The sequence below is a fragment of the Carcharhinus amblyrhynchos genome, chromosome 23, assembly GCF_965287045.1.
Source record: "Carcharhinus amblyrhynchos chromosome 23, sCarAmb.v2.hapA, whole genome shotgun sequence".
Classification (NCBI taxonomy): domain Eukaryota; kingdom Metazoa; phylum Chordata; class Chondrichthyes; order Carcharhiniformes; family Carcharhinidae; genus Carcharhinus; species Carcharhinus amblyrhynchos.
The window spans coordinates 12796272-12817151 of NC_137346.1; the positions used below are offsets into that span (position 1 = coordinate 12796272).

At 46.9% G+C, this 20880-nt stretch overlaps 1 protein-coding gene across 4 annotated transcripts in view; it reads right to left on the minus strand.

The window, feature by feature from the left end:
• cluha (CLUH binding protein of NUMT mRNA a) overlaps positions 1-20880 on the minus strand; it is a 97129-nt gene that overhangs the window by 61286 nt on the left and 14963 nt on the right. For 3 of the 4 annotated variants that reach the window (XM_080210368.1, XM_080210367.1, XM_080210369.1), the window contains exon 2: positions 8605-8795. In XM_080210368.1, coding sequence (XP_080066494.1) covers positions 8605-8795 — 191 coding nt within the window. Of the gene's footprint in view, positions 1-8604; positions 8796-14496; positions 15557-20880 lie in introns of those variants that run through there. The other variant, XM_080210366.1, reaches the window with a different exon arrangement.

Sequence of the window (20880 nt, forward strand, 5' to 3'; positions counted from 1 at the left end):
GCCTTTTCCTGGCATGCTGGGGGCAAGAAGGAGCCAGAGAATAAATTGCACCAGTTTAGCCCAATTTCCCGTCAGGTCCCTCTGGAGTTGAGCTCCATATGTGTTAATTTTCAAGATCACAGAAGCTGAATTCGTTCCCGATATTTGTTGGAGATTTTGTCCTTCATGTGCAGGGACAGGAATGCTTACAGAGCTGTCCCTGATATACGCACATGCCTGTTCAAAGCAGAAAATATCAAGGTGGATCCAGTCCTGTCCAGCTCCAACCTTGAGGATGTAGCTCAGCCCAATTTAAACACTCCCTTGTGTGTGTACGAGGAATGTGGAAGTTTATCCCACACAACGTTGAGGAGAGAGCAGGAAGGAGGAGCAAAGAAAGCAAGGGACGGGGTATCTGACTTGCATCAGCAGAAATTCACTTTCTTTTTTATAAAGTTACATTTATTTATTAGTGTCACAACTAGGCTTACATTAAGACGAAGGCATATTACTGCGGATACTGGAATCTGAAACAAAAACAGAAAATGTTGGAAAATCTCAGCAGGTCTGACAGCCTCTGTGGAGAGAGAATAGAGCCAATGTTTCTGACCCTTCATCAGAACTGACAGCAAAGAGAATCAGCAGGTACTTATACTATGAGGGTGGTGGGCGGGAGACCCATGCACAGCAAGCACCCACAAATAGCAGCATGATAATGACCAGATATTTTGCTGATCTCGATTGAGGAATAAATATTGGCCGGGACACAGGGGAAAACTTCCTTGCCCTTCTTTGAAACATGGTTTTTCCAAATTTTTTTTTGAAAAAGCATTTTCCCTAATACTCGGGGGCATGAACTTAAGGTGAGAGAGATGTGAGGGGCAAGTTTTTTTTTGTAAAGTGGTAGGTGCCTGGAATGCACCGCCAGGGGTGGTGGTGGAGACAGATGCGATAGACACATTTAAGGAGCTTTTAGATAAGCAATGAATATGCAAGGAATAAAGGGATATGGACAGGCAGAAGGGATTGGTTTAATTTGGCGTCATGTTCAGCACAACATTGTGGGCCGAAGGGCCTACTCTTGTGCTGTATGTTGCATGGGATGTATGTTCTATATTCTATTATGTCCACTTGATAAGGCAGATTGGTTCCACATCAGATCCAAAAGGTGGTGTAGCAGTAATCCCGAGGCCCAGACTAAAAGCTCTGCGGCATCGGCCCAAATCCCACCACAACAGGTGGTGGAATTTAAATTCATGCTAATAAAAATCTGCAATCGGAAGCTAGTGTCAGTAATCTGGCCACAAAACTATCACTGAGTGTTGCAAAAACCCATCTGGCTTACTAATGCCCTTTAGGGAAGGAAATCTGCTGTTCTTCGCTGGTCTGGTCTGGAAGTGGCTCCAGAGTCACAGCAATATGGTTTCCTCTCAACTGCCCACTGAGGTGGCCCAGCAAACTATTCAGTTCAAGGGAAATTAGGGATGGGCTACAAATGCTGGCCTTGCCAGTGATGTCCACATCCCATGAAACAATAAAGAAATGTCTCGCCAATGGGATTTGAACCCAGGAATTTTGTGATCCAGAGTCAAGATTTCTAACCACTCTGCTATAGCCAGCACCAAAGTTATCTGATCTCAGCCACACATGCAGTATGGGTGCTGAAATTAGCCTTCATGGGCCTGTATTGTGGAGGGAGAATGAGTTTATAATTAAGAAAAAAAAAGAGTTCCTGCTCTGAAAATGCAGTGATGCTCTTTGCAGTCAATAGTCCATTGAGATTCTCAACACCAAGCTTTGCAGAAACTACCACTTGAGCCATGCCCAGGGAGCTGCAAGTCAGGAAGGAATAGTGCACGATGGGTAAAATTTAAAATGGGGTAGCATGGTGGTTAGCACTGCTGCCTCACTACACCAGGGACCCAGGTTCAATTCCCGGCCTGGGTCACTGTCTGTGCAGAGTTAGCACGTTCTCACACTGTCTGTGTGGGTTTCCTCCCACAGTCTGAAAGATGTGCTGGTTAGGTGCCTTGACCCGAAGCAGCGCTGGAGTGTGGTGACTAGGGGATTTTCATAGTAACTTCACTGCAGTAGTGAAACAATAGTGACCCTAATAAATTATTTCTTTTATTAGTAAAAATAAAAAGGCACGATTCTAATTGATGGCAGCTTCAGACTCTAAGGGATTTTACACTTCCGTTTCTTATGCCAACGCAGTGCAGGAGGAGACCATTCAGCCCACTGAGTCCATACCAGGATAGCATGGGTACAACATAATAACCAAGGCACTGTCTTTTTTCTTTTTTCCCTTTCTTCAGACGGGGATTCTTTCCGTCATGATCTTTTTGTGCCGTTGCATTCTCCCCAAAGCCTTTGCCAACGTCACTGAGTCGTTTCAAGAGCTGTATCAGCAGCATCTGCTGTGTTGCTCCTTCACATGTTCTCCAGGGAGACGCCAAGCGGAAGCCGAGGAAACACCCTGCAAAAGGTGTGAGCTTGGGTCTGCGAATCCCAACACAATCAGGTGTCGCCGTCTGAAGACCCACTCCCACAAACAACACCCTCGGAACTCCCCCCATTTAGCTTTCCCTGATGTTCTTGCAACGTAAGCGGGATTGCTTGGTCTGGTAAGGAAAGGCTGAAACGCACACCTACGTACACAGCTTTTAAAATCCTCTGGATGCCCGAAATCGCTTCATAATTAATCATTTTTGAAAATACAGGCACTTGTTTTGCAGGCAAACGTGCCAGTCACTTTTCCAGAACCTACTGTGTCGATGTGATGGATAATCACTTAACCATTTACATTCCCTTTGTCTTTTTGTCTATACCACTCCTATCAATTACAGTACCCCTACAGTATAAAACCTGTCCTATTTTCTTCTTCTTCAGCTCTGTCGAAGAGTCATCCAGACTCGAAACATTGGCTCTATTCTCTCTCCACAGAGGCTGCCAGACCTGCTGAGATTTCCGGCATTTCTGGTTTGCGTTTCGGATTCCAGCATCCGCAGTATTTTGCTTTTATACTGAACTCGTCAGATGTTGGTCTGGCTAACATCACAGTGTTAATGTAAGCCTATATGTGACAATAATAAATAAGGCTGCGATATTCTCCTTAGAGTATGGTGCCTGGAAGTTAATAACTGAGCTACCTTCTGAATTAGTGTAAACAGGGAGAGGAAGACAAAAACCGGACGTTGGTGAGACCACATTTGGAATATTGTGTTCAGTTCTGGTCACCTCATTATAAGGAGGATGTGGAAGCATTGGAGAGAGTGCAGAGGAGATTTACCAGGGTGCTGCCTGGTTTGGAGGGTAGGTCTTATGGGGAAAGGTTGAGGGAGTTGGGGCTTTTCTCTTTGGAGCGGAGGAGGATGAGAGGCGACTTAACAGAGGCTTGTAAGATGACGAGAAGGATTGATAGAATGGACGTGCAGAGACTATTTCCTCTGGTGGATGTAGCTGTTACTAGGGGGCATAACTATAAGGTTCATGTGGGAGATATAGGGGGGATGTCAGAGGTAGATTCTTTACTCAGAGTGGTTGGCATGTGGAATAGACTGCCTGCTGTGATAGTGGAGTCAGGCATTTTAGGAACTTTCAAGCAGTTATTGGATAGGCACATGGAGCACTCCAGAATTATAGGGAGGGGATACTTGATCTTGGGATTGGACATAGCTCGGCACAACATTGAGGGCCGAAGGGCCTGTACTGTGCTGTAATATTCTATATTTCTATTAAAAACAGAGCGGCAGACAACCTAAGAGTGAGAGTTCTTTGATTGTTTACTGTGTAATTTGGATAGTCCAGCCATCCAAAATGGTCTTTTTCCCAAAATGCAAAGACTTCGCATGGTCCAAAATAAATAAATATTGTATTTTCATAGCTTTTTGTGCTGCGCCCAGATGCATTTCACATAGAATTATTTTGAAGTGCCAGCTTTGTGGGAAATTATAACAGTAATTAAAGCAGATCCCACAAGCACTGTTGAAATGACTGACAGGAAAACATTCTGTGCATTAGTGAAAATTCTCAGGTTCCTGTTCAATTCTATCCATCATAATTCCAAGATCCACGATTACAATGAGTGCCTCCACTGGTAGGAGGGTGCAACTGCAGCATGACAAATTTACATGGTGGTTTCCACTGCAAATATGATTTTATTTTTATTCATTGGACATGGGTGTCGCTGGTTGGCCAGAATTTATTGCCCATCCCTCGTTGCCTGAGGACAGTTGAGAGACAACCACGTTGCTGTGGCTCTGGAGTCACATGTAGGCCAGAGCAGGCAGAGTTCCTTCCCTAAAGGGCGTTAGCGAACCAAATGGGCTTTTCTGACAATTGAAAATGGTTTCACAGGCATCAGTGGATTCTTAATTCAGATTTTTTAAATTGAATTCAAATTCCACCATCTGCTGTGGTGAGATTTGAACCCGGGTCCCCAGAATATGAATGAAGGAATTTATGTTGGAATATAAAAATAAAGGTAGAATGCATGACTTAATTATGGGGACTCAATTACATCTCTGCTCCCTTGTTTAAATTACCTCCCCCATCCCTCCATTTCCTCTAAACTCACTTTACCTGAAGATTACATCGTGGTCCCTAGTCCATATCCTCATCAACACAGAACATCAAGACAAAGGCCCACAAATGTTTCTACTTTCTCAAAAGACTAAAGAAATTTGGCATGTCAGCTACGACTCTCAGCAACTTTTACAGATGCACCATAGAAAGCATTTGTTCTGGTGCTATCATACCTAAGTAAGGCTTGCTCTGCCCAAGACTATAAGAGACTACAACAGACCGTGAATGTAGCCCAATCCATCACATAAACCACCTCCCAACCGATGATTCTGTCTACACTTCCTGCTGGTTTGGCAAAACAGCCAACATAATTAAAGGACCCCACGAACCCTGGACATTCTCTTTTCCACCTTCTTCCGTCAGGAAAAAGATACAAAAGTTTGATGTCACGTACCAACCGACTCAAGAACAGCTTCTTCTCTGCTGCCATCAGACTTTTGAACAGACCTACCTCGTATTAAGTTGATCTTTCTCTATACCCTAGCTATGACTGTAACACTACATTCTGCACTCTCTCCTTTCCTTCTCTATGACTGGTATGCTTTGTCTGTATAACGCGCAAGAAACAATACTTTGTGCTATATACTAATAGATGTGACAATTATAAATCAAATCAATGAATGTGATGCATGGAAAATCTGGAGTCCAAGATGTACTTCCTTTCTGAATCGCATCCTCTGACTCACCTTGAATAATGCCAAAGAGGTTACACTAATACTGTTATATTTAAAAATATTTTTTTCCTCTAGAAAGAGTCAGTAAACCAGTGCACAAAGCAAATCATTGATGGATGAGTTACAAGTTTAGAAAAAAAATTGTTGGGTGGCACGGTGGCAGTGGTTAGCACTGCTGCCTCACAGCGCCAAGGACCTGGGTTCGATTCCTGGCTTGGATCACTGTCGGTGTGAAGTTTGCACATTGTCCCCGTGAGTTTCCTCTAGGTGCTTCTTTTTCCTCCCATAGTCCAAAGATGTGTGGGTTAGTGGATTGGCCATAAATTGCCCCTCAGGGGGATTAGCTAGGGTAAATGCATGGTGTTATGCGGATAGGGCCTGGGTGGGATTGTGGTGCTGCAGACTCGATGGGCTGAATGGTCTCTTTCTACGCTGTAGGATTCTATGATTCCATAATACAGAGAATAAACATTGCGTTTAAAGATCAGTTGCTGAAAAGAGTAAATGCAATCTCCCGGAATCAGACCGTCCACGTGAAGCACAGACACTCCTTGTCAAAAACAGGAGGTGGTGAGCGTAAGATAGTGATTACATTCACCTCACATTAAACCCCTGGTTCCTTGCATCGCTCCAACACTTCAAAGCTGGGTGGTTTGAACAGGGACCTGCAGCTGCTGTAAATAATGGCTGCGGTCTCTCGCTCAGAAGCTGCAGTCAACAGGAGGCCTTTTGAACGACTGTTTAAGTCAAAGGCGACAGGTGTTGATGCACCTTCCCCAGCATCTGAGAAGTGGAACAAAGGCAAAGAATGAGCAGCTGAGCAAATAGTCAGATGGTCTACCCGGTCAGATCACCTTTCTTCAAATATACAGATCTATCACAAGACACAAGCAAAACAAAAACCTCTTGGAATCCCTACAGTACAGATGGAGGCCATTCAGCCCATTGTGTGCACTGATTCATTCTCTGAAAGAGCACTTCATAGAATCTACAGCGCAGAAGGAGCCCATTTGACCCATCGAGTCTGCACTGACAACAATTCCACCCATGCCCCATCCCAGTAACCCCATGTATTTACCCTCCTAATCCTCCTGACACTAAGGGGCAATTTAGCATGGCCAATCTACCTAACCAGCACCTCTTTGGACTGCAGGACAAAAGCAGAGCACCCAGAGGAAACACACGCAGACACGGGAAGAACAGGCAAACTCCGCACAGAAAGTGACCCGAGGTCAGAATTGAGCCTGGGTCCCTGGCGCTGTGAGGCAGCCGTGCTAAACACTGTGCTACCGTGCTGCCCAACTTACCCCACCAACCAACACTCACCCGTGTCCCTATGCCCATAACCCCTGCATTTACCATGTTTATTCCCCCTAATATACACATCTTGGGCCACTCATGGACAATTGAGCACGGTTAATCCACCTAACCTGCACAGCTTTGGAGTGTGGGAGGAAACTGGAGCACCTGGAGAAAACCCACGCAGACACGGGGAGAATGTGCAGACTCCGCACAGACAGTGACCCAAGCTGGAATCGAACTTGGGTCCCTGGCGCTGTCAGCAGCTGTCTGTAGTACAGCGGTGCCCTGTGACCATGTTGCAGGGATGGATGGAGGCACTCAGTTAGCCTCCAATGTCAAATGACTTAGTGATAGGGACTTCGCCAGTTGGGTCTGTTCATGATAGTTCCTTCCCTCAGCCCTCACTCTCCATTGACAGATTGTCATTTGATCAAGTTTGGGATGTCCCACGGTGCAGGTTCCCCCATGCTCAGCAGGTCCGCGCGAATCCACCACATGACTGAACCAGTGAAGCTGAGCATGGATGCTCTCCACGCCATGTAGGCAAGAACCTTGGTGTTGAAGATTGTGCTGTGCTGAGGCTGTAAACAGATCTCAAACAGCGAAGGTGGAATGCTGTGACTTTATGTCATGCTCGGAGAATGTCCAAGTCTCTCAGCCCCATAAAGAAGTGTTAGAGCCACTGCCTAGTAGATATTTATCTTTGCTCGGAGACAAACTGGGTGCTCTTTCCAGAGTCAGACAAATGTGGAGTTTGCTTTTGCCAGACAATTGCCGATTTTGATATTCCACATAATGTCACTGGAGTTTATCTTCTCAAGATAGTAAAACTTGTGTACTGAATGAAGGGAGAGGTGTGCTGCTGGTAGTGGGGTCTTGGAGTTTAGGACCTGGGTGGACTGATTGAAGCTCTCCGTCTTCTTCAGGCTCATCATCAGGTTAGGGGTAAGCAGCCAATAAGCAACAAGAATGGTGTCACAGCGGTTAGCACTGCTGTCTCACAGCGCCAGGGACCCGGGTTCAATTCCGGCTTCAGGTCACCATGTGGAGTACACGCATTGTCCCCGAATCTGCGTGGGTTTCCTCCGGTTTCTTCCCAAACTCCAAAGATGTGCAGGTTAGGTGGATTGGCCATGGTAAATGTGTGGGATTACGGGGATATGATAAGGGAGAGGGCCCCCTGGGTAAGATACTCTGATGTGGAGATGCCAGTGTTGGACTGGGATGGGCACAGTAAGTAATCTCACAACTCCAGGTTAAAGTCCAACAGGTTTATTTGGTAGCACAAGCTTTCGGAGCAAATCCACGGACAAGAATCCAAATAGTAGCATCTATTTAGCTTCCTGGTGTTTAGTAATCAGCATACGCTCATATGGCAGAAGCAACATTCCAGCTCTGGCTTGTTATGAAGATAGCTAATAACAAAACCATCTTATGATCCAAACAAAACTGGAAACCAACCTCAAATTAAAGACAGCAGGTCCTCATAGTTTCATAGACTGGGACACAAAAGAGGATTTTTTAGTTTCAGTTTCTGATAGGCTTGCTGAATGTTTGCAAAAGTTTTTATTCCAAATTTCCTTATTGTGTTGCTTCTTTTTGGACTATCCTAAAGCTCCAAGAACTCGGATGAGGCTGCCAAAAGTCACTGAATTGTGCCTTTGTCACTGGGGCAGCACGGTGGCACAGTGGTTAGCACTGCTGCCTCACAGCGCGAGGGACTCGGGTTCAATTCCCAGTTTGAGTCACTGTCTGTGCGGAGTCTGCACATTCTCCCCATGTTTGTGTGGGTTTCCTCCAGATGCTCCGGTTTCCTCCCACAATCTGAAAGATGTGCTGGTTAGGTGCATTGGCCGTGTTAAATTCACCCTCAGTGTACCTGAACAGGTGCTGGAGTGTGGCGACTCTGGGATTTTCACAGTAACTTCATTGCCGTGTTAATGTAAGCCTAATTGTGACTAATAAATTAATTTTGATTGTGTATTAACAGGTCTGTATTTGAAACCCAATTGCACTTTCTCAAAGTCAACTAACTTGGAGCTTAAACTGTTCCCACACTAACCTGGAGGTCGAATGGCTCTATACCAGGGACATGCATCTTGACAGTGAATCCAGTGTCCTGGATGACTATCACTTCTTGCTCATTCCCATCGTCCGCCCGAGTCTCGCCGTCATCCTTCTCTTTGTGGTTTTCCACCTCGGAATGATCGTGCCCGCCATCACCGTTGACTAGCGGCATGCCCGATGAATGGGCTGGAAATAAAACATAACAGATGGTGAATTCCCTCAGCATTCCCAGTGACCAAGAACTGACTCAAGGCAACCAACCAACAGAATCATTATCACAAAGAGTCTCTCACTAACACTGTGAAGTACAGGGCAGAGTCCTATGGCCCACCCACCCAGCCCAGCAGGATCTTCCAGTCCCACCCAAGTCAACTGGCTTTTGAAAGCTCTCGCCCCATTTTCCAGCCCCGCCTCTGCTGCAGCAGGACTGCAAAATTCTGCCCAATAAGCAATGGGACTTAGGTCACCACCAATGCTTCAATACAGCAAATCCCCCCAGTCTTTAAAACAGTGATGAATAACCTCAGCAAGTAAGCGAACTGCCTGTAATGGCCCTCCTGTCATTGAAATCGGACTCATTAACCATGAATAAGATTAAATACGTTTAATACAAGCCGAACAGTTCACGATGAGTTATAAAAAATGCTTAATCATTCATATATCAATAGGGGCAGCATGGTGGTACAGTGGTTAGCACTGCTGCCTCACAGCACCAGGGACCCAGGTTCAATTCCAGGCTTGGGTCACTGTCTGTGTGGAGTTTGCGTGCTCTCCCCATGTCTGTGTGGGTTTCCTCAGGGTGCTCTGGTTTCCTCCCACAGTCCAAAGATGTGCGGATTAGGTTGATTAGCCATGCTACATTGACCTTTAGTGTCAGGGGGATTTAGCCAGGGTAAATATGTGGGGTTATGGGGATGGGACCTGGGTGGGATTGTTGTCGGTGCAAACTTGATGGGCTGAATGGCCTCCTTTTGCACTGTAGATTCTACAAGAACTGTCATAAACTTCAAATGGTAAAAACAGAAGAAATGTTTACACTTTGGACACAGGGGGAGCGCACAGCTCTCACAGTCAATGTTATGAGCAATCAGCACGCACCTTGCCCTTGCTTTACGAATCATTTCAATCAGACAGGCAGGAAAAAAGACACAGGCGGAAATCGATGGAATGTAGCAACCCTATGCATCGGCAATGGTGAACGAAACGTCTAACGCGCCACACTCGGAATCCTGCCGCTCTGCGTGTGGGTCGTCCACCAGTGCTTTAGGAAAAAGAGCTGCCTTTGGCTATTTCTAAGTTGCAGTTAAATCCAGCACGCTCACAAGCGCAGGATGAAGTACTTTGGGTGCCAAGCACCTCTCCAAAGGGGAGAGGGGCCGAAAAGCCAACTTACCAACGCAGAACAACAGAAAGTGTGGTTCTCAAAGGTCAAACCTTCCGATGGGCAAATCAAAAACAATAGATATTCGATGATGGACAAGTTTTGGGGAGTCAGGAGGTGAGTTACTCTCTGCAGAATTCCCAACTTTTGACCTGTTACTGATACTGGGTAACAAAAACGAAGGAATTCTCCCGGCTGGCAAACTGCATTCAGCACAAGGAAATTAACGTGCAAAATTCCTGTTTTAACTGTCTGCCTAACATGCAGCTGAATGAGCGCAAATTACATGCCCTGCACTAAATTAGCTAATCTCAAACCGCTGGGTTGCTGCCAGAATTTGGCGAGAAGGAATGGGAGATGGCTGTAAAGTAAGGCAGTGGCCAGACCACCTGCTCCCCATTACAATCCAGTAGTCAGCTCCCCTGGCACACAGGGAAATGCAGAGACCAGACACTGGGTGAGGGCAGGATTAGGCACACCTTCAACTCTTCCCATGCCAAGACGACATTGGGACCTCATAGAATCCCTATTGTGCAGAAGGAGGCCATTCGGCCCATCCAGTCTACACCGACCACAATCCCACCCAGGTCCCATCTCTGTAATCCCACATATTTATCCCTGACTCTAGAGGCAATTTAGGATGGTCAATCAACCTAATTCGCATATCTTTGGACCATAGGAGGAAACCCATGCAGACATGGGGAGAATATATAGACTCCACATAGGCAGTGACCCAAACTAGGAATCAAACCTGGGTCCCTGGCACTGTGAGTCAGCAGTACTAATCACTGTGCTGCCACGCTGACCTAAATTTCAGTATGAGTCAGCACATTCAAGGGGTAAAGAAAACCCTCCTTGGCAATAGACCACGATTATGTGACTTCCACCAATTAATTCTGACATCAAAGCATTCTAAAATTGGCACTGCATGAGACAGTCCCTTTAAATTATCATTCTTTTCCTTTGCAAAATGGAAGACTCCAATTTGCTGAGAACTTCGACAAACTGGTTTGATATACACTATGCAGCAAAATGGCCAGGGAAAGAACATAGAACAGCGAGGGCAAACCAGAGATATATAGCTTGGAAACAGGCCCTTCAGCCCAACTTGTCCAGGCTAGATTTCCTAAACTAAACTAGTCCCATTTGCCTGCATTTAGCCCATATCCCTCTAAACACTTCCCATCCACGTACCTGTCCAAATGTCTTTTAAATGTCATAATTGTACCAAAACTCACAACAAAACAACAAGCCATAACTGAAAGAGGAATTTCATGTCTCCCAAGTGAGAAATTGGACAGGTAGCTTTCCAAAAATTACTGCACCCCAAGGATGCAGATTTTGAAAAAAATTTATTCATGGGGTGTGGGCTTCGCTGGCCAGGCCAGCATTTATTGCCCATCTCCAATTGCCCTTGCCAAGGTGGTGGTGAGCTGACTACTTGGACCACTGTAGTCCACGTGATGTAGGTACATCCACAGTGCTGTTAGAAAGGAAGTTCCCTAGCGACAGTGAAGGAACAGCAATATATTTCCAAGTCAGGATGGTGTGTGGCTTGGAAGGGACCTTCCGGTGGGGGTGTTCCCATAAACCTGTTACCATTATCCTTCGGGACGGTAGTGACCATGGGTTTGAAAGGTGATATCTAAGGAGTCTAGGCAAGTTCCTTGTAGATGATACACACTGCTGCTACTGTGCGTCACTGGTGGAGGGAGTGAATATTTATGGATGGGGTGTTGATCAACCAGGCTGCTTTGTCTTAGATGGTATCGAGCTTCTTGAATATTGTTGGAACTGCACCCATCCAGGCAAGAGGAGAGTATTCCATCACACTCCTGATTTTTGTGCCTTGTAGATGGTGAATAGCTTCTGGGAGTCAGATGGTAAATTACTCTCTGCAGAATTCCCAGGCTCTGACCTGACACTACTTACGTCATCGGTCCAGTTCAGTTTTTAATTGTAACCCCCAGGGTACAGATGTTTGCAGCAACTGGTTACCATAAAATCTCATCAAGAAGCAGCCAATATAAGGCATGTACCACCTACAGTGATCAATGGTCCCACGAAAGGCAGCATTCACCATGGATCCTGCTGGTGAGCTATCAAGTTGGCCCATAAGACACAGGAGCAAAATTAGGCTCCGCTATTCAATCATGGTTGATAAGTTTCTCAACCCCATTCTCCCACCTTAATCGTAACCTTTGATCCCTCTACCAATCAAGAACCTATCTACCTCTGTCTCAGATATATCCAATGACCTGGCCTCCACAGCCTTCTGTGGCAATGAATTCCACAGATTCACCACCCTCTGGCTGAAGAAATTCCTTCTCATTTCAGTTCTAGAGCATTATCCCTTTACTCTGAGGCTGTGCCCTTGGATCCTAGTCTGTCCCATTAATGGAAACATCTTCTCCATGCCCACTCTATCCAGGCATTTCAGTAATCTGCAGTTTTCAATGAGATCCCCCCTCATCCTTCTAAACTCCATCGAACACAGACCCAGAGTCCTCAAATGCTCCTCATACGTCAAGCTTTCCATTCGCGGGATCATTCTCATGAACCTCCTCTGAACCTTCTCCAAGGCCGGCACATCCTTCCCCAGATACTGGGCCCAGAATTGTTCACAAAATCACTTCAAAAGAAATGATGTGAAAACACTTTAAAAACATCTGTGAAACTAAAGCTAAACATAAAGAAGCAAAGATGCACCAGCAAAAGGCACGATTTGCTAAAAAGATTAAAAGGCTAATGAATTTGTATTTTTCCTTCCAGGATTTGATAGCTTCCAGTTATCTACATATTTGGGTTAAACAACATACGGTTTAACTGAGTGCCACACGTTGGCAAGATACTTCAAAGATCATTGTAACACACTTTAAAAAGACAAAGCGCTGGAGAAACTGTCAGGCACATGGCAGATACAAGTTAGAATCATGGAATCCTTGCAGTGCAGGAGGCCGCCATTCAGCCCATCGAGCCTACACCGACAACAATCCCACCCAGTCCCTACCCCTATAACCCCACACATACTCACCCTGCTAACCCCGCCGCAACTAAGGGGCAATTTAACATGGCTAAGTTAAATTCCCCCTCAGTGAACAGGCACTGAAGTGTGGCGACTAGGGTATTTTCACCGTAACTTAACTGCAGTGTTATTGTGACACTAATAAATAAACTTAAACTTAAAAGTTGTGTTCACATCCTCAATGCAACAGTCAGTGAAATGCTTCAGATTGGGAGTCGCTATTCATTTAATCCCTATAGTGCAGGAGGCCATTCAGCCCATCGAGTTTGCACCAACTACAATCCCACCCAGGCCCTATCCCCATAACCCCATATTTACCCTGCTAGTCCCCTGACACTAAGGGGCAATTTAGCATGGCCAATCAACCTAATCTGCACATTTTGGACTGAGGGAGGAAACTGCAGCACCCAGAGGAAACCCACACAGACCCTGGCGCTGTGAGACAGCAGTGCTAACCACTGTGCCGCCATTAACATAGTCACCTCCACAGTCTGATCAGAGCCTCTGGACTGTGTGTAGGGATGATGTGACCTAATAGTTGGAGGCACGAGAAGCTTTTTTCTGGCATTACCTCAGGAGGGACCAAAGCACAAATGGTCTCGGGGGTCAGCCAGGATATTTGCTGCCCGGATGAAATTTTGCCCCAAAGTGACATGGACGCACGTTTACTGTTGGGTCCAACAGCTACGAGAGCCGGGGTTTACAAGTCAGTCCGCTTCCACCCACCACTGCACCCACCCCCCACTTTGCAGAGAAACCCCTGCTGAGGGTGGCGTGCAAATGCACAGTCCCCAGAGCTCCATTTTCTTAAATATTAACACTTTGCTTTCACATTCTTTATATATCACTTCCTAGTACACGGAAGAAGAATTTAGGTGGCACAGGAGCACAGTGGTTAGCACTGCTGCCTCACAGTGCCTGGGACATGGGTTCAATTCCGGCCTTGAGTCATCGTGCAGTCTCCACAGAGACATTCTTCCCTTGTTTGCGCGGGTTCCCAGTGCGTGCTCACCCCCCACCCCCACAGTCCGAAAGACGTGGGGAGTAGATGGATTGGCCATGCTAACTTGTCCCTTAGTGTCAGGGAGATTAGCAAGGTAAACGCGCGGGATCGCGGGAGTAGAGATTGTGTTCGGCGCAGACCCGATGGGCCAAATGGCCTCTTTCTGTACTGTAGGGATTCTACAATTCTAGGAATCTGCTGGGATAGAAATATCAGTGCGAGGTTTGAAGACAGGCTGGGTTTTTTTTGGGGGGGTGGGGGGAAACTGTGAGGTAGAGGGAATTTAGCCCTCAAGGGGTTAAAATGTGCTCTGCTAGTACAAGAACATAATTAAAAGCTGTCAAACTTCGCACTGAATAATTGGTCACAGTCAATGCCAACCAGCTTCACCCTGGCGCAGCTGCACAATTAGCATCATTAGAGGGCCTGTCTCAACAATGAAAGCACGCTGCCTTTGATTTTCATCTCTCCCTCCCACCTTCTTCACATCCAACCGAATGTGGAAGCCTCTTTCTCTTCCTCCTCTTCCGGAGGCTTTCACGTTGGCCGATCCTGCTCAAGGCCCCGTCACCCTCGGGGGCAGCAGGCTGGCCCGGGGAGCGTGGCGGCGGCGGCGGGCTGGCGGGCGGCGTCCCAGCCGCATTTCCGTCTGCCGGCTCCCCTTGCCCTTTGCGGCGACTGGCATTCCTCCCCGGAGCCGAGTCCGCCTGCTTTCCCTCGGCCCGCGCACGTTCGGGGCGCGGATCCGCAGGAATCGATAACTCGGGGGGTCTTTGAGGCCACGGGCAGGGGACGGGGCCGGCGGCGTCGCCGCCTCTGACCAGACGGCCGTGGCGGTGACCTTCGGTGACAGACCCGGCGTCGGGCTGGCTCTCCGTTGCTTCCGGCTTAGAGTTGAAACCTTCGCCGCCTCTCTGAGCTAGCTGCACAAAATCACCTTCCTGGTCTCGGCTCACTAATTCACTCGGTGATTCCCAGCCAATGCTTTTCCCTCTCACATCTGTTATGTCAGCTATTTTCAGAGGAGTCTCTCCACAGCACAGACCGTCGTCTGCGCAGCAATCAGACTTTCCACAGGCGTGCCAAACTCGAGGCTGGCAGCCATGATCTTTCACCCGTTTCATAATCTCCTCAAGGGCGGAGGGAAGGTCATCAGATGTGGAAGACGCAAGCTTCAGAGCTGTCAGGCACATCCCGCTGTTAACACAGGCGTCCTCCAGGCCTGATAAGGAACAGTCTCTATCAACGTTATCAGGAGCTCCCTGCGTCTTTGAGGCAGCGCTCTCTAAAGTCAGAGACTTCCCGGAGTTGCTGCTTATTGCGCTGCTCAAGATGATGTCGGGGTAACCTCGCGCAGGGCACTCCTCCGACGCAGCGGGCTCGGTCTTAACCGGGAAGGCGAAACCAGAAGGTGCGGCACAACGCTCCCTCCGAGAGTCGGTCAACAGCGGCCGACCCTCGTCGCTCCACCCTTCGGGCTGCCGCCTCAGGATCAAGCCCACCAGAAGTCTGCAGCAAGCCGAAACCGAGCTCCCCATGACCAGTCTTAGCAGTGGTGCAGTCAGGGGAAACTGTCGTGAGCAAAACCAAGACAGGAGAGGGAGTGGGGTTAATTCACAGGGTGCCTAGCCCCCAGCAGCTGCCCGCACCGAAAGCTAGGACAGAGGGCAATAAAAGACAGCAATAAAAAAAACGTCACAAAGCCCATCCGAATATTTTCAGGGACCGAGAGAGAGAAAAAAAAACTTTCCAACAGCTGCCGCTGCCAAACTGCCCACGTGCCCAGGAAAGGACTTCTCCTGTGTCGACACTTTAACCCATCTTTTCAAAGAGGTGGCGTTAAGGGCAACAGAGGCCCCCTGCAGAATATTCTACATGGCTCTCTGTACCTGGGGGGGTGGTGGGGGGGTTAGGAGTGGGAATCAGTCGCAAAACTTTGTCCGACTGCAGGCAGCTGGTAGCATTAGTTGAAAAACAATATAATGCCTTGGCCCAGAGAAAGGTGGCAGTGGCGGAATCTTAGGCAGTCTCAGTCCAAGGAGGGACATTCAGGACAGCAATGTGACACCCATACCAAGTGGCACAATTCAATGCCTCTCTCCTGGCAGTGGCTCTGAGAAAATGTCAAAAGCAGCACTTTCCTCGGGTGTCCTGTTACGCGAGGCTTGCTCGCACACACCATTGTCCATTTGGATCTGTGCTAAGTCAGACCACAAGCCTTTTGTACAGAGCCACAATATATAAGAGAAGAATCAAGGCAAAGGTAGATTGACTTACACAGCGTAGCGAGAGTAGAAATATAAAACTAGCAGACAGCTTGAAAAGGAAAGAAACTGGAAATTACCCAAAATCCTCCCGTCTTTATAGATTTCCTCTAGCTTTTTTTGAAAATAATCCTCCCTTTCATTACAGCAGGAAAAAGAAAGCCAATTCTCAGCAAATATCATATTTAAAACAAGACACACTGTTAACGAAGAGGTCAGTCAGCAGTGATGAAGAAAACTGACTGCTTTGCAAGAACAATGAAGCTAAACCTTCACAGGATAAAAATCGCAGAAAAATCCACCTCCAACACGTTTAGCAAATGTTAAAAGTTTACGAAGCATCAGTTCCAATTAGGGAGACAAGGTGGCAGAGTGGTTATCCCTGCTGCCTCTCGGTGCCAGTGACCTGGGTTCAATTCCAGCCTTGGGTCACTGTCTGGGTGAAGTTTGCACATTCTCCCCGAGTCTGCGCGGGTTTCCTCCGGGTGCTCCGGTTTCCTCCCACGGTCCAAAAATGTATGGGTTATGTTGATTGGCCATGCTAAATTGCCCCTTAGTGTCATGGGGATTAGCTGGATAAAACCATGGGGTTACGGGGATAGGACCTGGGTGGGACAGGACCTGGGGTCGGTGCAGTCTCAATGGGCCGAATGGCCTCCTTCTGCACTGCAGGGATTCTACAATTAGCAGGATAACAGAGGGACAGTTGGGGAGGTCCTAGTATATCCAATAATACTTCCCAGCACTAGTTTCAACACGTTAGGGGTGAGAGAGAGAGAGATTACAATACCAATATCATAGGCAAAGGAACACAAAAACTAAACACTCGCTGCACCAAATGAGATTTCAGAGCTAACTGCACAAAAGAAACAATAAAACTACAACATGAAGTTACAAACGTTAAACAGTATAAAGCTGCCTCAAGACATGAACTAACTCTTTGCTTTATTTCTCTCACACACAGGGACACAGGCACAACTCCCCCCACCAGCTCCCATCCCCCCCCCAACCCCTGCCCCCTTCTCCCAACCCCCAATATTCAAACACAGTACGCATGTGCACATATTCAAATCAATGCAACTTCTTTGTTTCATCTAACTCAACCCAGAATTAGAGTACTGCAGATACAGACACTGCACTTCCTAGTCTGAACCAGCCAGCTTTCCTACACGCATCACAGCCAAGAATAGCAGGCCTCGCCCTCTAGGGGATGCTCAAACACAAGCACCCAGTACCAATCAACGCTGCAAATCAAACTCAAAAAAAACCTCCCGGCTGAGCGGCTCATGGTGTCCCCAGCACACTGCCACCCTGTGCCCACTGAAAGGTGTGCAGCCATTCTGCCAGCTGGAAGATACAAACCAACTCATTGTCCTGATAACAGCCAGATTTTTCTGCAGCCCTGGGAACCATTAGTCATGGAATTAATACATGCAGTGGCATTCAAAGTAATTCTTTGAAACCCAACACAACCATGGCAAATAAAAAGAACAGTGCTCTCTCTTAATAACACTTAAACAGGGAAATGTACTGGTACTGAAGAAAGCTCGGTATATTTGAACCAATATCAATGACAATGGACCACATTACAACAGATTGGTTCTTACATCTGGACATTTCAGACTTGGAGAATTTGAGATAAAATTGGATAAAAATAAACGAAAATCTTTTGAAAAAGTTTATAAGTTTTTGTGGAACAGCTGAGGAATATGACAATTCTCTTTACATTCTCCGGGGCAGCATGGTAACACAGTGGTTAGCACTGCTGCCTCACAGCGCCAGGGACCCAGATTCAATTCCCAGCTTGGATCACGGTCTGTGTGGAGTTTGCATGCTCTCCCCATGTCTGCCAGGTGCTCCAGTTTCCTCACACAGTCCAACAATGTGCTGGTTAGGTTGATTGGTCACAATAAATTGCACCTTGCTGTCAGGGGGATTAGCTAGGGTGAATGACTAGGGTAAATGGGGATAGGGTCTGGGTGGGATTGTGATCAGGGCAGACTAGATGGGCCGAATGGCCTCTTTCTGCATGGTTGGGATTCTATGGTCTATTCCAACCCATCATAGGCCACTGGGTCAAATGGCCAGTCGCTGTGCTGTGTTCCAAGCTCTCCAGTCCCTCAGTGAACTAGCCTTTCCTTTCGTGTGCAGCTTGTAACTGGGTGTCAGCAGGCTGGAGGCCGCCACAGTGAAATGGTTCTCGGGTTTCTCACTCCCTCTGCTCAAACCCAGGCAGCTGGATTGCAAATTTAGGACCCGGGGGTCCGCTGAACTCAAATAACCCGTCTCCCACGTCCAGACAGCGCCGAAACCCTTTCTGGCACGGCACCATCACTCGGGTTAATATTCGCTCATTCAGCACCAAGCAGAGGTGAACCTTAAACCTTCCTGTTTTATATTGGGCTCGGTCCCACACCACATGGTGCAGTTACCTGCCAAATTACTCTGGATTCAAATGCAGTCATCTGGTTGGCACAGTGGGTTAGTACTGCTGCCTTACAGCGCCAGGGACCTGGGTTTGATTCCCAGCTTAGGTCACTGGCTGTGTGGAGTCTGCACGTTCTCCCCATGTCTGCATGGGTTTCCTCCAGGTGTTCCAGTTTCCACCCACAGTCCAAAGGTGTGCCAATGCTAAATTCTCCCTCAGTGTACCCAAACAGGCACCGGAATGTGACGACTAGGGGATTTTCACAATACCGTCATCACAATGTCAATGCAAGCCTATTTGTGACCGATAAATAAACTTTAGAACATAGGAAACCTACAGCACAAACAGGCCCTTTGGCCCACAAGTTGCGCCGCACATCTCTACCTACTAGGCTTACCCTATAACTCTCTATCTTACTAAGTCCCGTGTACTCATCCAGAAGTCTCTTAAAAGATCCTTTAACTAGGGTTAGGTGGATTAGCTATGCTAATTTGCCCCTTCGTGCCCCAGGATGTGTGGTTTAGTGGATTAGCGGATTAGCAGGGTAAATATGTGGTGTTACAAGGATAGGGCCTGGGTAGGACACTCTGTTGGAGAGTCAGTGCAGACTTGATGGACTGAATTGGTCTCCTGCTGCGCTATAGGGATTCTGTAGTCCTGTATAATTCTATGGGGATGACCCCGTACGTGAGCATTCCATTGTGGGTCAAGTTTGATGCTCACACAAGTCATCTCAATATATCACCTGCTAAGGTTAGATTTTAATTACACACACGCAACAAGGTTGGTGAGTCTTGCTGTAGTCAGCACAGAGTCCAAATACTGAGAGAGAGAGAGAGAGAGAGAAAGAGCTGTGCATATTTAGAATACCAGGATCATTTCATTAGTAGGTTGAAGTAATGGCATTTAATTACATTTAAAAATGTTAAGGCTTTGATGATACTGAACTGCAAATGAAACGAAAGCACATCAATTGAATGAGTTTTTGCCTCATCTTCATCAAGAATAATTGTTCGCCATTTATGGATTAAACCAGAATAAACATTCCTACCACTGCGGTACATTTCACAGAGCATTCCAATACAGCTTGTTGAGACAGTGCTGTGTGGCATATAACCTGCTTTAATATGAATAAAATGATGGATATCTTGCAGGGATGACTGATATCTGGTGATCACTAATACATTTTTGTTGGCTACAATTAAGACACTTGATACCAGTACATCCCCAGCAGCCTGATTGATAATGCACCCACTGGCCTTCGGAGCTAGTGATTGTGAGCACAGTGGGCACAGCAGTTAGCACTGCTGCCTCACAGCGCCAGGGATCTGGGTTCGATTCTGGCCTCAGGTGACTGTCCGTGTGGAGCTTGCACATTCTGTCTGTGTCTGCATGGGTTCCTCCAGTTTCATCCCACAGTCCAAAGATGTGTAGGTTAGGTTGATTGGCTGTTCTAAATTGCCTGTTAGTGTCAGGGGGATTAGTGGGGTAAACATGGGTGGGATTGTTGTCTCTGCTGGCTCAGTGTGCTGAATTGCCTCCTTCTGCACTGTAAGGATTCTATGAAAAGCACTTTAAAAAGGTGTGCCTTTTTCTAAGGCAAGACTGCAGAGTCCCATTCCCCAGCTCCCTCCCACACCTCCCATTGCTTTGCAAAGTTTTCCATTTCAAACATTTAGCTAATTCCCTTTTGAAAGCTCCAGTTAGATCTACTTCCAATGCCCGAGATGGATTCCACAAAAGATTGACCTGGGCAAATTGCCAATTGCATAGTAAACCAGGGAACACAGTTTAAAAATTAGTTAGAGGTGTGAAAGATTGGGCAGAGCACTTATCATCGAAAGGCAGAAAAAATGTGGAATCGTTTATCACGGCAGGTCAACGGGCCAGAGCAGAAATGGGTTCAAGATCCACTGGGTTCTGCTAATCAGCTAGGGCTGAGGAAACAAATGACAATTCACGCATTAATTTCTGCAAACTGGATGGGTTTCTGGGCCACAATGGCCACTTCTTGTCAACTGCATTCTTCCTTTCTCTCTCAGAGATATACACTCCATCTCAATGCATGGATGATGGGTCGGTCATCTCATCCACGTAGCTTCATTCAATGAGATGCAAGTAGTAAACATTTAGATTCAATTCAGTGTTAATTTCTTCATAAATCATTGAG